The sequence below is a fragment of the Gymnoscopelus braueri genome, assembly GCF_963280865.1.
Source record: "Gymnoscopelus braueri genome assembly, chromosome: 9".
Classification (NCBI taxonomy): domain Eukaryota; kingdom Metazoa; phylum Chordata; class Actinopteri; order Myctophiformes; family Myctophidae; genus Gymnoscopelus; species Gymnoscopelus braueri.
The window spans coordinates 21,991,077-22,006,275 of record NC_137610.1 but is presented as its reverse complement, the minus strand read 5'-3'; the positions used below and the strand labels follow the sequence as shown (position 1 = coordinate 22,006,275).

Sequence of the window (15,199 nt, the reverse complement as noted above, 5' to 3'; positions counted from 1 at the left end):
CTACGACTCTTCCTGTGTCCCCAGAGACGCCAGTGACAACTTAGATCTGTCTCTGACCGCCGTGGTGGCATATTTGATGTCATTAGACTCCGGCTCGTGCCTCCGGACGGGCATGGGCGAGGGGCAGGGCGAGGGGCAGTGCTTGGCGGGCTTGCCAGAGGTGTAGGGCACCCGGCCATTCTTCTCGTCTGAAAAAAGTTGTTAATTTTCGTCAAAGAACTTACTCATTAGGCTGCCTAAAGCAGTGGTTCTCAAACCTTTTCATGTCAAGGACCCCCAAATTGACAAGGACCACCCGCGGATCCCCATTTGAAAAGATATGCCCAGGACCCCCATAAGAGAAGATTTTTACGGCTCTAGCTGTGATTTTCAACCATTTTAATTTCAAGGACCCCCAGTTTGACATGCATTAGGCTACGGACCCACATTTAATGGCATTTATATCTCTGGGACCCCAATTTATATTGTAAAATCAATGTTAATTTAACTCTGAGAGTGCACAAATGGAACCAAATGGACCCGTTAGTGTCCATTTGGTTCACATTTGTACACTCTCAGAGTTACAGACCCATATGGGTCAATTTGGTTCCTAACTATCTATCATTTAGCTGGGGACCCCCTGGAACTCCCTCAAGGACCCCTGGGGGTCCCCGGACCCCACTTTGAGAACCAATGGCCTAAAGCCACGAGTCATACTTGCAGTTGGCCACGGAGGCCGTGCACCGGAAACAGACGATCTATAAGCTCAGGACACAACGCAGCTGCTGCGGCGGGTTGTGAGCCTATAGATCAGCTGTTTGTGGTGCACGGCACCTGGGGCGCATCTACGTATAAATCAGTCATAAGTGCACAAGACAAGAAGTAAAAGAAATGGGCAAAACTATGCGGAAAGAGAGAGGGAGAGAGCAAAAGACTAACAAATGAACAGTGGGGCTTCACAGCAGGATGCGTGGTTACAGACAGACAGACAGACAGACAGACAGACAGACAGACAGACAGACAGGTGGAGGTGACCAGTGTTGGGCTGTAAAGCATGTATGATATTACATTAAAGGGTAACAAAGCATTGTAATGCATTACTTTTACAAAATGGGTAATATTATTACTGCTACTTACTTTAAGAATGGGTTATTTATAGTTTATTGTCACTATCTACCATTCACTATTTACACTTTTGTGTGATTCATATCCTGAGCCAGCAGAAGGTGCTGCAGCTTCTGGGGTGTTTGTGTTTCATCATGACATTGATATATGATACATTTTAACACCAATAACATTATTGTGTATTCTTCTCTATTCCTTATAGCCTCCCTTCTTGCTATTTTTTGACACACACACACACACACACACACACACACACACACACACACACACACACACACACACACACACACACACACACACACACACACACACACACACACACACACACACACACACACACACACACACACACACACACACACACACACACACACTCGCATGTGCTCTCTCTTCTTTTGGGCTTGTTTTCATAAGCCTGGTTGCTTGTTTCTCTCGCAAAATCTGGCAACACTTGTGGGCAGACAGACGTGGGGCTGCTGGAACTGCCACAGCAGAGCTATGAAATGTGTGCTCTCCCATGTCTCGCAAACCCAATGAATAATTGAAGTAAAGTAGCCATTTAGCTGCTGGAATCTACTGGGCCTGGGCCTCTCAGTCAAACCTTCAGTCATATCACAGGCTTCTGACAACGTGTAACTGTGTTACATAACACTACTTAATATCCTTAATGCAAAGCCCAGCTGAGCTTCAGCGCCGCGAATAAAGGCATCGCCCTGTACGCACGAGACATCAACTATATGACAAGTTTTTGATGGCGAGTATTTCACATGTTCGCATCATTTATTTTGTCACGCCCCCGGTGTGTAAAAGGCCTTAACACCAACGATTCTCCCGTGTAGCCTATGTGTGCGTGTGCATTTCAACACATTTGTTTTCTATGAGTCTTTAATGGTTCCAATGCTTGCAGGGGAAAGTAAAGTAGTGAAGGAACATCAGACATGAGGAACGACACGAGTGAAAGAGTTGATGTTACTTTGTGTTAATGGTGACAACGCAGCACATCTCTGGGACCGATCTGTCACACAAAGTACTCTTCCCAAATACTTAGCATAATAGCCATTAGTTGCTAGAGTCCTGTGGGCCCGCTAATGAACGGTGACACCACACACACACACACACACACACACACACACACACACACACACACACACACACACACACACACACACACACACACACACACACACACACACACACACACACACACACACACACACACACACACACACACACACACACACACACACACACAGGATAGATAATGCTACTGAATCTGCTTCCAAAAAGCCTCAGTGCCTCAAACAGACTGCTTGACAATCACTGTACTCTGCCCGGGCCTGAAAACTGCCAAAAGTAGTTTGGATCTAGGGTGGAAATGTGTGTGTGTGTTGGCTTCGATTCCTCCATTATCCAGCTGGATCCTGAGTAACCACAGACTCTCCACAATGTTCTTTCGTCCACATAATTCCATCTCCTCATCTCGAGCTCAATCAGTCTATTCTGAACAATTAGACGATAATCATGAAACTGAAGCATTTAAGCCCCATTTAAGCCCCTATATATACCGATCTACCGCGCTGTGAGCTTGTAGATCGGCTGTTTTAGCTATTTTTTTAAAACAGTGTGGTATAAAGTGGTTAATGTTTGCCTGATGAAGACCTAGAAGGTCGAAACGTTGCATAAATAAAAAGTGAGTTCTTTTGGAGCTTGAGAACAGTGTGCAGACTTTCTTCTTCTTATCCACAAAGTGGTTAATGAGCATTCTCGTCTTCCTAAACAATAAAACACTGCAAAACAGCGCAGTCCGACTGTCCTCCAGCCTAATTCAATGACACTAAAATCTTCCTCACTCCATTTCCCCTCTCTTCTCCCTCCCCTCGTCTCCGCTTCGTTTCTTTCTGCAGCCCTCCCATTGTCTCCCTCAGTTCTCCCAGGTATACTGCTGTGACTGGTGATTAAGGGACATAATGACCAGAATTGATGAAGTTCTTTGTTTGCCACAGCCTCTGTTGTGCAAAGCCGGCCTATTGTCGGTCTAAACTCTATTCTTAATTCCCGCTACAGGGGCTTTTATGCAGTTTTTTTCTTCTTCCACGGGCCCTTTGCCCTGGCTGTCAGCTAGCGTAGGAGGTTACAGTCATCATGGGTAGGAGGGTAGCAATCCTCAGCAAACGTCTAACAATGCTTTCAATTATATAGCTTAGCGTGTGCTGGACTGTTAAAGACAGCCTTTGATTATTACCGTGGGAAGATGTAACCCTATTAACCCTGTCTACACAGGTGGCACAGGAAAAAGATTTACTGACAGAATTGTCTACTTTCACACGCCTCAAACGGTACATCCAGACTGCAAGAAACTCCACAGCAAGGGTTGTGTTTTTTTCCCTCTGAGCAATGCCCTGAACAATGACAAAACGACCAGGTCAAACGTCTGAGTAATTGTACTGAATGTGGCTCAAACAGTCTGCTTGAGAATCGTACACTACAACACCACCATTAACTAATAAAACACTTTAAAGGAGTAGTTCACCCAAAACAATTCTTATTTTCTATCAATTACACACCCCATGAAGCCTTGAATTCATTTTTATTTTTTGTCGCATTCCTGAGGCAATTATTTGATGAACAGCAATTGAGTCTCCTACAATTGAGTCTCCTACTGACCAGTCACCCGGTCATCGAATTATTGGCCCAGGAAAGCGACAAAAACTAAAACATCTCCATGAATTCAAGGCTTCATGGGGAGTGCAATTGATAGAAAATAAGACATTCTTGAAACTACTCCTTTACTAATGACAAAGGTTCAATTTAATAAGTAAGCTACACTATCCTTTGGTTGGAAGCGTTGGAAAGGTCTGGGCAAGTTTATTGGGATGAGTAGTTCTCACTTAAAATAATGATGCACACTGTCTTGTACCTTCGACTTTTTTTGCGTTTAAATTATTTTCTTGACCCGACTCAAATGCTTATGGTCATGATTCATCTTGCAGTTGATTGCCATGATGGTTCTTAAAACTTTTTATAAAGAAAAAAGTCTATGGATTAAATTAATAGGAAATTCACTTCTGTTCAAAATGTTCTATTAAGGGACCAGCCTGACATATTGAGACTATTAGGAGAGAAAGAGACAGGCAGAGAGGCCAAGTCTGGACAGGATGAAGTGGTGGAGAGTAACACAACCCGATGACAACCTCTGCCATGCTAACTTTCAGAGTAGCAGTGCATACGATACATTGTTTGTTTTTAATTAAGTCAAACTAGTTGTCTTTCTCTTTGTTCACCAGCAGATGGAGCTGTTGTCAAGAGGATGGAGAGTGACCGATGCACACACAAGAACACAATAGTGATGATGACTCACACGGAACGACATGATTAAGAGAAAGGGGGATGAGAGGAACGTCTCTTTTCTGTTTCTTCTCGATTTTGCTTGTTTGGTGGGGGGGGGGGGAAACAGGATTGTGCTGCTTTGGGGGTAAAACAGGGCAGAATAGGTTCATAGGTGTCTTGGGGACCTTGGGGAGCCCTGCATGTTGCTAGAAGAACAACGTAGGGCTCTGGGGTGTCGCAGCTAAACATATTTATTGTCGGAGGTTGGTCGGAGGTTGGGTAGTAGCCTTAAAAAATAAGACTTGTTGACTTGTATGACTGACTCTTCCTACGGTACCTCCTTAGCGCTTGGGGGAAGGGGGGTTAGGAGGGGAGGGGAGGGGTGCAAGCAAACGCATGCGGACTGGGGACAGGAGCAGTTTTTTGGGACGCAGAGAGGGGGCTAGAGAAGGAGAACCGAAGCACAGAGAGGGGAGGGGAAGAATCAGTGTAGGAAGCACTATATAGGAGAGGGTAGATGAGTATAGTGAGGGAGGATGAAGCCACCGTGGCATGACGCCCGTTGCACGCTGAAAATAGCAGACCTACAAGCTCGTAGGTCTGCTATTTTTCGGCGTGCGACAAAGGTGTGACGTCTTTTGGAATGGTAGGTGGTGGTGAGGGGGGTGGAGGGGGTGCTTAAGCCTAAATTATCGCTGTTGTCGGGCAGAAACCTCTTATCTCTGTATTTTAACTTTTTGTGTTTTTTTTCGTAAATTAATGCCCTACTTGATCATACTACAGCGTCACACAAAAGTATCAAAAACAGCAGATCGACAAGCTCGAAGCGCGTCGCTTCGAGCTTGTCGATCTGCTGTTTTTGATACTTTTGAATTTGAATCCCGAAAAGAAAACGTTTCGGACATTTATGAGGTTTCCACCCGACAGAGACGTTAGACTCCGCCACACCTAACAGTGTCGCTGCACCGGGGGACTGATTTTCACCTTAATATCCAACTCATGGCGTGGCGTTATTAGCTTGTCAATCAGTTATTTTGGGGCGAGCGACACCGTGGTTGTGTGACGGAGTTTAAACTTTGGGCTTTTTTTTTTTAACTCACCAGACAGCTGCTGGACCCCAGGCTGGTCGTGTGTGCTTAACAACTGGCTCTGAATCGACTCCACCACCCTCTTGAACCGCCGGCTGGGCCCTGCGCACACGCACACACACACACACACACACACACACACACACACACACACACACACACACACACACACACACACAATGACACTGAAATAAATATATGTCAGGCAGAGAGCGAGGCTTCAGTGGATGCCTGCTGTGTACATGGTCAGTGGATATCAAAATACCAGCAGGACCCAAATAGCCTGCCATTACGGCACATTCAGTGCCCGGCACGGCTCCTCCTGTACATGTACCTGTAGACACACGCTCAGAGAGAGCGAGAGCGAGCACAGTATTGTGTGTGCATGTGTGTGTGTGTGTGCACGTTGTGGGCTCACCTGAGAGCAGGGTGAAGGTGACGGAGTAGATGCCGTTCTCCTTGGTGGCGGCCGTGCTCTCCGTGTAGGTGATGTCTACCTGGAACTTGACCGGCTTCTGGAAGACAGTGGGGCCCGCCGTGGACTTGTACTCTGCCCGGAAACTGGTCTGAGAGATCACACTGTGGCTCAGGCTGGGGATCTGGGGAGGGAGAGAGAGAATAAAGGAGAATAAAAAGGGTTGGGGTGAGTATAAGACAGAAATAAACGGAGAGACTGGCGTAGGGATAAAAAATAGAGCGAGATACACACAACGCAGGAAGAAGAAATAATGAGTAATGAGTTTATAACTAGGGCGCGTTCCTGTTTAATTTTGTATAACAAGCTTCTTGCGCATGACAGTGAATAAAACCCTGTGTTAAAATAACCCGCACACACTACCAGGCACTGATGATGAAGCTCTGAGGAGGTTACTACTGTACCTCATGGGAATAGACCGTCTGAAGCTCATGACATTTTAACCACTTTAACCCAGGCATCCGTATATTGTGCTCGTCGATCGGCTATTTTCAGCAAAAGCTTTCCCCACAATAACGGAAAACAGAAAACACACTATACTAGCACTCCGCTCAACCATACAGGGTTTAAGTGGTTAACCACTTTCAACCTGGCATCCTCGGTGTGGGTCATCATAGGCAACCATTTTCCAAAAATCTTCACAGATTTTCAGAAACTTTCAAAATGTTCAAACTTTCCAAAAAGTGTCAAAGTTTTTCAGAAATGTTCAAATACATTAACTCTTTGACTGCCAGAGTATTTTCATAAAGTACTCCCCCAGTGCCAGCAATTTTCGTGTTTTTTTATTTTTTTATTTTGAATTTTTCTCATGAAAATAATTTAAGGACACATAATTTAAAGACCCAGCACAAATCCGCCACTAGAGAGCAGCACATGACAGCTTGATCATGTCGTTGGGTCTCTCTCACCCTTCTTGATAGATTAGACAAGGAAAAACATGAAAACGGATGTGACGTCGTCCCAGATTGTTTTGATCGGCGAAAATTACGATGTGATACACGACGGCGATGACTGATCGTCACCCAGACCATAGATTATAGAAGAGAACCTGTCCGTTTGTCCGTTATACCGTGTGAAAACCCGTTTATTTACCTATTTTGGACGAAAATGACTGGGGAAAAAAATCAAAAACCTGAAACGGAATCCAGGCCATGAAACCGGATGCAGATGTCCGTGAAGTAAGTGGAACTCGAGAATAACATTGAATATTAAGCAGCATAGCGCAATCAGAGATTAAACAATGAACGCGCGTCAAGCGCGTCGAACGAGTCGACGGCCAACTGGACAAAGTAGCACTTGACGCGTTATCGCGTCGTCCGCAGTCAAAGAGTTAATGTTCAAAGTTTCACTTTGTTTTTGCAATTTCACCCGAAATGAATTTGTACGCCTCATGAACAGGTTAGCTCCGAGACTGACACTTCTCTTTTGCTCAAAGTGGCAGTAGACAGGGGGTTGACGTTCCATTAACGTGACTATACTGAAAGGTATTAATAATTCTGCCTTTTCATCTCTGGTGCCAGTCTCCAGTCTGGGAAAAGAAAAACAGCTGGCCTAAGCTAGAAGAGAAAATAGCTACTGTACCTCCAGGGAGGAGGCCAGGAATGGCTTTGACAAGCACCGGAGGTAGCAGAGGTTGCATTTACTTTAAGACTTTTGTAAATCTAACTGGGGCTCGATTATGGTTCTGCCGTGCACCTTGGGATACCAGAAGCTGTAGTTGAAGTAGCTCCCTTTACAGATATTATATTACCGTGCACCCCGGTGCGCATTTGCGCAAGTGCACAGTTTTAAACATTTACATCTGCATTGCATGTAAATTGATATCACTCTATTCCTTAGTCTACATACCGACGGGGGTATATACACTTACATGTACAAAAAAACGTGCACGCACGTATAGACGCACACACACGCTCAATACGAGGCGTTCGGGGTAAAAGCATCTATATGCTAATGACCGGCGCTCTGTGTTGATTTTCTGTTGACCTCGAGTGAGAGCGGCAGAGGGAAAATCGAGGAGCAGTTTACTGAGAGGACACATAAATCAGAGGCATTTTAGCAAACACACGGAGGGCCCTGCCTCGCTGCAAAAAGCCAATCAACGCTCCTGTTAGAAGTAGGCAAAGACCTCTGTCAGGCTACAGGTAACCAGGCTAATACTGCAGCCAAGTGCACATGTGTAGGTATAGAGGGAAGATGAGGTACTGTATAGAGAAGACAGACAGTAAGTGCACTGTACAATCCTGAGTGTTAATTCAACTCTAAAGGTCCTTACACACCGGGGCGATTTTTTCGTGCGAATAATACGCTTTTTTTAAAAACCTTATAAAGTCAATGCAAGCGTACATGGCGCGAAAAAGCGGAAAAGCGAAGCGAAAAAGCGTCTTTTAATTATTCGGAACGAGTCCGAATTTTGCGTATATTCGCACATTCGCCGGTGTGTAACCGCCTTTAGTGTGCAAATGGGACCGTTACATTTGAGAGTGTAAGTACGTACTGAGAGAAAGGCGTGGACAATGTCGGCCTTGATGGAGCTGAGAGGCTTGTCTTTGATGACGATGAAGATCTGCTCCTCTTTCTCCAGGTTGATGAAGTTACCAAACCAGGATTTTTTGGCAAGTCTGTAAAAGAACAAAAGTGTCACAATTGTGACAAAAAAAGTGATGAAATTGTCTTGCCAACTACCAGGGATACTTGATAATTTTGAATCCTCAACAGTGGACGAACAAACACAAATTTACAGTACAGTACATATATATGTTCATGCATTGCTCATTGCTGTAAACACCCATTATTATCAGTCTGCTGCTTCCCTCCCTTTGTGTCTCTCTCTCCCATCTGTCCATTGCTCCCTTCCTCTCTCGCCCCAGAGGTGGGATACACCCGTGAAGATAAAAGGTTGCCTCAAATGGAGGCCAACCTTTCTGCCGCTTTGCAGAAAGAGGGAAATTCATTATTTCTGCTGTGGGAGATGGAACGAAAACAAAACGCTGGGTATCCAGTGGGAAATATACCAAAACTGTAAGGAGAGGGGGAGAAAAAAAACGTTCTCACCTGCTGTGCTGCCATGTGTCTGTAGGTGGGTGGGTGTACGTGTGTGCGAGCAAGTGTGTGTGTGTGTGTGTGTGTGTGTGTGTGTGTGTGTGTGTGTGTGTGTGTGTGTGTGTGTGTGTGTGTGTGTGTGTGTGTGTGTGTGTGTGTGTGTGTGTGTGTGTGTGTGTGTGTGTGTGTGTGTGTGTGTGTGTGTGTGAGAGAGAGAGAGCTAATTGAGACTCTTGGTGATCAGAACTTAAGAGCCAAATGGTCAGAAGAAGATGAATTCACTGCTACTATCATAATATACTACCGGTACTCTTACTTCAGGTAATGCCTGATTACTTACTAGTCAAATGCACACTCCTACAGGACTTATAAACATGAGGATAGAAAAGCCTTGCCTTTACCCTCTTCAAAAACACTTGAGCTTGTAGACGTGCTATTTTCGCGAAGATATTTATTGTAGTTGGGTAAAAGGAGGGGTCAACAAAATACCGGGTTTATGTTGTTAAAACATATTTTCATGAACGGACATCACGAAAAGATGACAGCTTTTCCAGAATCGGCTTTCCAGGGGGTGTATAGTTCCAGACTCTACATAGCACTTGGAGATTGCGGAATAGCAGTCTGGCTACGCGAGACTACCTGTCCGCCAGGCCCATCTGTAGCTACCAGAAGGCTTTCTTCATCCAACTCCCTAACCTGTTCCAGCAAGGTGGAAACATTCAAGCCAGCCAAGTCAGTTAGCCAGCCAGCCAGCCACACAGGCATATCCAGGCCAAGATTTCAGGCCCCCCCCAAAGAGCTGTATGACATCTTCCAGGCTATCTGCCTAGCCGACTGGTCGCTTGAGCGAGCCCTCTTTCTCCAAATCTTTAACCTAAACTCAGCATGCTGGAACTTTATGAAACATTTATGTGCCGTAATGCAAAACCGAAAGAAGGCTATAGAGCAGAGGTCTTCAACAGGGGGTCCGGGACCCATAGGGGGTCCTCAGAGTTACTACAGGGGGGCCGCCAAATCGTTGTGATTGGATATGTTTTTTTTTACATTAACCACTTGAACCCTATTATCCATATTCTGAAGAGAACTTAAGCCATCAAAAATAGCAGATCTACAAGCTCACAACGCCTCGCAGGCAAAGAGGTTTAGTGTTGGTCTATGAAATCAATGAAAATACAATTTTATACAGTATGTAGTGGGGGTCCCTGCTTCATCTCTCTTTCAGCCAGGGGGTCCTTGGGCTGATTTTTTTTTGAAGACCACTGCTATAGAGCAAGGAAAGAGGGGTTACAGACTTTGGAGTGTGTACAAACATACAATATGATGTATAAGTCAAGTAGACACTCACTCTGGGGAAGACTCTGGTGTTAGGCTTGACATCTCCTCTTGTGTGGGAACTGCAAGGATAAAGCAGCCGGGTCACAGTGAGAATTTCACACGACAGGTAGAGAAGCAGGTTAAGACATCGTTGCTGTCGGGCAGAAACCTCTGATCTCCAACTGTTCTAACTGTTTGAGTTTTTTCCTAAATTAACGGCCTACTTGATCATCACACAAAAGCATCAAAAGTAGGAGATCTACAAGCTTGAACGCGTTTTGAGCTTGTCGATCCGCTACTTTTGCTACTTTTGAATTTGAAACCTGAAAAGTAACAGTTTTTGAGGTTTCCACCCGACAGAGACGACATACAGACCAGGGTTCAATTGTATGAATTTTATAAGGGGGTTAAAATAGCAGGTGTTACTGATCAAATGTTATTACAGGGAAGGCTACTCAAAAAATGTGGTTAACCCTAAGCTATTAATTACTCTACACTGGAAATAGCTAAGCTACATCAAAGCTATACTGTGAGAGAAAAGTAGTGCAAAAGTGAGCTAAAGTTATGTCTTAACTCTTTGACTGCGGACGACGCGATAACGCGTCAAGTGCTGCTTTGTCCAGTTGGCCGTCGACGCGTTCGACGCGCTGGACGCGCGTTCATTGTTTAATCTCTGATTGCGCTATGCTGCTTAATATTCAATGTTATTCTTGAGTTCCACTTACTTCACGGACATCTGCATCCGGTTTCATGACCTGGATTCCGTTTCCGGTTTTTGATTCTTTTCCCCAGTCATTTTCGTCCAAAATAGGTAAATAAACGGTCTTTCACACGGTATGACGGACAAACGGACAGTTTCTCTTCTATAATCTATGGTCTGGGTGACGATCAGTCATCGCCGTCGTGTATCACATCGTAATTTTGGCGATCAAAACAATCTGGGAGGACGTCACATCCGTTTTCATGTTTTTCCCTGTCTAATCTATCAAGAAGGGTGAGAGAGACCCAACGACCTGATCAAGCAGTCATGTGCTGCTCTCTAGTGGCGGATTTGTGCTGGGTCTTTATATTATGTGCCCTTAAATTATTTTCATGAGAAAAATTCAAAATATAAAAATAAAAAAACACGAAAATTGCTGGCACTGGGGGAGTACTTTATGAAAATACTCTGGCAGTCAAAGAGTTAAAGAACTTTAGGTCACAGGTAACCTCGCATCACCAGTCTTTCCGCCTCGGAGGAAAGCCTGGTATTCGTTATTAAATTGCCTGTGTGATCCGGTCTAGAACACGCCTACTGAAAAAGAAAAAAAAAACATTTTCCGGAAGTTGCGGGTTCCGGTTTGGCGGAGCCGCTTTGTTTTGGTTCCCCCTGTTTGTCTCCGGAAAGTACACTCACATTTATATTTCTTTTGTATTTTAAAAATAAGCTAAACATTACATTACATTACATTACAGTCATTTAGCAGACGCTTTTATCCAAAGCGACTTACAATGAGTGCATTCAACATAGTTAGGGAACGAAACTACTACCGAAACTACGCCGCATCAAGGATTTTATTAGGTAGGCCCTATTACAATGCCCTTGATCGCGGCCGGAGTTACCGGAGGGTGAGGCTTGCGGGCTCCGGTCGCCTGATGGCGCGGATGACGCGCCTGGTGAAGTAGGGTTACTTCCGCTCCCGACCGGATCATAAACCCGTAAAAGGCATTGATCCCAGGCTAGGTCACAGGTGAAAAACATGCATTAATGACCTACTCTACTACAGTATGTTGTCTGAAAATCCAAACCAGTAGATGAACAATGAGTTAACATGGCTGCTGTGAAAAGTTACGATCCGTAACTTTTATTGTTATTTCTCTCCCGACAGAGAGAGGCAATTGTCTGAACTACAATAAAGATTGACAGCGCATTTAGTGTCCTAAATTTCTCAATGGAAGAGTATAGACCACCTCAAACCACTGCAGGATGTGCTAGTTATATTAACTGCATATTCATACACTTGCATGTTGTATAATATGCTCTACAGTACCATACACATTGGTTAAAATGTCATTTTATTCATTAATATAAGTCCTGGATTGCAGCTTTAAATCAGCCTGTGCAATAATAGTACTCTCTTTCTTATGGTAGGGCTGTGGAAATATAACACCAATCTTTGGTCCAAACTCCCCCGATATTTATGGAAACTACTTGAACACATAGCATCCCTATTTCTGGGGCGAAGGATTCGGCTAAAATAGCAGATCTACACGCTTGCAGATCTGCTATTTTCAGCGAAGAGGGAGTATAGACCCCTGGGGGACTCCGGTCGACAAGTATTTAGGGTTTAAGTGGTCAAAAACGACTAGAAAATAGTTACCGGAAACTTTGCTACTACCTTCACTACTTGTAACTCCACTACTCCCCACAGTATTAATATAATTGTTAGTATCAGTGGTGTACAGTAACTAAGTACATTTACTCAAGTACTGTACTTAAGTACAATTTCAAGGTATTTTTTACTTTACTGGAGTATTTCCAATTTTCTGTACTTTTAATTCTACTCCACTACATCTCAGAGACAAATATTTTTACTCCACTACAATTAAAACTTTAGTTACTAGTTACTTTGTAGATTTTGATTATTATTACAAAACATACATTACAGCCCTACCTATACTTTGGCTATTTTCTAATATTTTGTATACATTTTAGACATATAACTTGTGAAATGGGACATTCTGCATAATGAGTACTTTTACTTTTGGTACTTTAAGTTGATGCCGATACTTTTGTACTTTTACTAAAGTAATTTTGATTACCAGACTTTTACTTGTAACAGAGTATTTCTACATTGCAGTGTTGATACTTTTACTTAAGTAAAAAAAAAGATTGAGTACTTTTTCCACCACTTAGTATTAGTATTGCAGCTAGTCTCCAGGTTGCAGTACCTTGCAGTTTCCTGCGGTGGAAGCGTGGCGATCCCAGGAAGCTGTTCTTGATGGAGTTGAGGCGCGTCCTCCAGGGCATGCCTCCGATGGACGGGCTGGGGGGCGGCGTCGGGGTGGGCGTCCCGGCCGGGCTATCCTTGGGCGTGTGCACCGGGGTGCCCTTGGGAGTGGGGAGGGGGCTGCCTCGAGGGGAGGGGTGAGGGGTAACCTGTATGAGGGGGATACATTTGGGCGGGAGGTCAGCGGCGGACGGAGAAGGAGGAGGAGGCACAGGGTGGAAGTGGTGTAGTCGGATGGGCGACTGGGGCACCGCCGGACTGAAACTGCAGGGCACATAGGGCTGAGGCTGGGGGTAGGCGGCCGAGAGCGGGCGCCGCACCCGGGGGCTGCCGGGGAGCGGCACAAAATTGGGGGAGGTCGGTGGGGAGGACGGGGAGGACGGGGTGGGTGGCACAGAGATGGAGGGCGGCCTCGAGACGGACAGGCGGGTGGGTGGGGTGCAGGGGGTGATGGCGGGCGATTTGGGGATGGTAGAGGGATCCGGAGCGGCCCCCGGGAGCGGGTTTGAGCGCGTGGCGTGGAGGGGCTTGGGAGCGATTTTGGGCTTGATGGGGAGGGTCTGGGTCTTGTTGAGAGCCGCCGGCAAAGGCTCAAAGTCGGGAGCGAGGGAGTTAGGGGTGGAGATCCGGGGGCCCGCGCTGCGGTGGGGGAGGGGCTCGGGGGAAGGGCAGGGGCTGGTGTTGGGAGACGGCGGCGACAAATCTGGGGACTGCGGCGGAACGCAGAACTTTCTGACAGGCTGGAGGTTGGAGGAAGACGTACGAAACGAAACACGATACGACACAGCCAGGAGCCAAGACAGGGTGGAGGAGGAATAGAGGGAAACACAGTGCACACAGGGACACATGCACACATACACAAATACAGAGGGACGGGTATGACAGAGTGTGACAGAATAAACAGCCACACAGACAGCAGTGGGAGCAGCCAAGGCATATAGGGAGGCAGGTGACGCGCGTGTGTGCGCGCACACACACACACACACACACACACACACACACACGCACGTACGTACATACATACACACACACAGGAGAGATGGAGGCATTGCAAAAAAGAAAGAAGACAAAAACAAAACATGCATTTAGCACATTCAATGAGTCAAGTCAAAAAGCTAAAACACTGCGACAAAATGGAAGTAACGAGAGAACCATGATGTAAGAATTGCAAGAATTGCAAGCATTGGAGAAAAAAAAAGCCATAATGTGCTCACAAAAGTGGAAGAGAACAAAGCAGGCAGACACAGAGAGACAGGTGTGAGAGACAATAGGACGGACGTGAGAGAGACGAGGGCTGGGACGTTACGTATAGACGAGGGAAATAGAGCAACAGGATGTCTGCTGCTGCTGCTGTGAAACCTGCCTGTAAGAGTGAGGTCCCAGTGGCCTGCTAATCTTATAGAGCTGCGATGCCAAACCTGTGGGCCGGGGGCCCACTGGTGGGCCGTGAGGATATTGCACGTGGGCCCTAAAATAATTGCCTAAACACTAGGATTGTAATGTTAATAACATTTATAAAAAATATATATATATAATATGTAATAATAATCTTGTTGCTGTCGGGCAGAAACCTCTTATCTCCATATTCTAACTTTTTGTGTTCTTTCGTATATTAATGCTTGTATATTAATACTTGATCATACAGTGTCACGCATTAAAAAGTAGCAGATCTACAAGCTCGAAACGCGGTGTGAAGCGACGCGTTCTGAGCTTGTAGATCTGCTACTTTTGATATTTTTTTATTTGAATCCTGAAAAGTAACAGTTTTGGACATATGAGGTTTCCACCCGACAATACGACAACGATAATAAATATATATATTTTTTCATTAAAACCTTGAAAATGGATTATCATTGCGA

At 45.2% G+C, this 15,199-nt stretch overlaps 1 protein-coding gene across 1 annotated transcript in view; it reads right to left on the bottom strand.

Annotated features, from left to right (window-relative positions):
• brsk2a (BR serine/threonine kinase 2a) overlaps positions 1-15,199 on the bottom strand; it is a gene marked incomplete at both ends in the record, with an annotated part of 318,021 nt that continues 302,822 nt past the window's right edge. Inside the window, 7 exon segments of the mRNA XM_080438342.1 lie at positions 1-201; positions 205-236; positions 5,532-5,621; positions 5,938-6,118; positions 8,492-8,615; positions 10,382-10,430; positions 13,282-14,080. Coding sequence (XP_080294468.1) covers positions 1-201; positions 205-236; positions 5,532-5,621; positions 5,938-6,118; positions 8,492-8,615; positions 10,382-10,430; positions 13,282-14,080 — 1,476 coding nt within the window.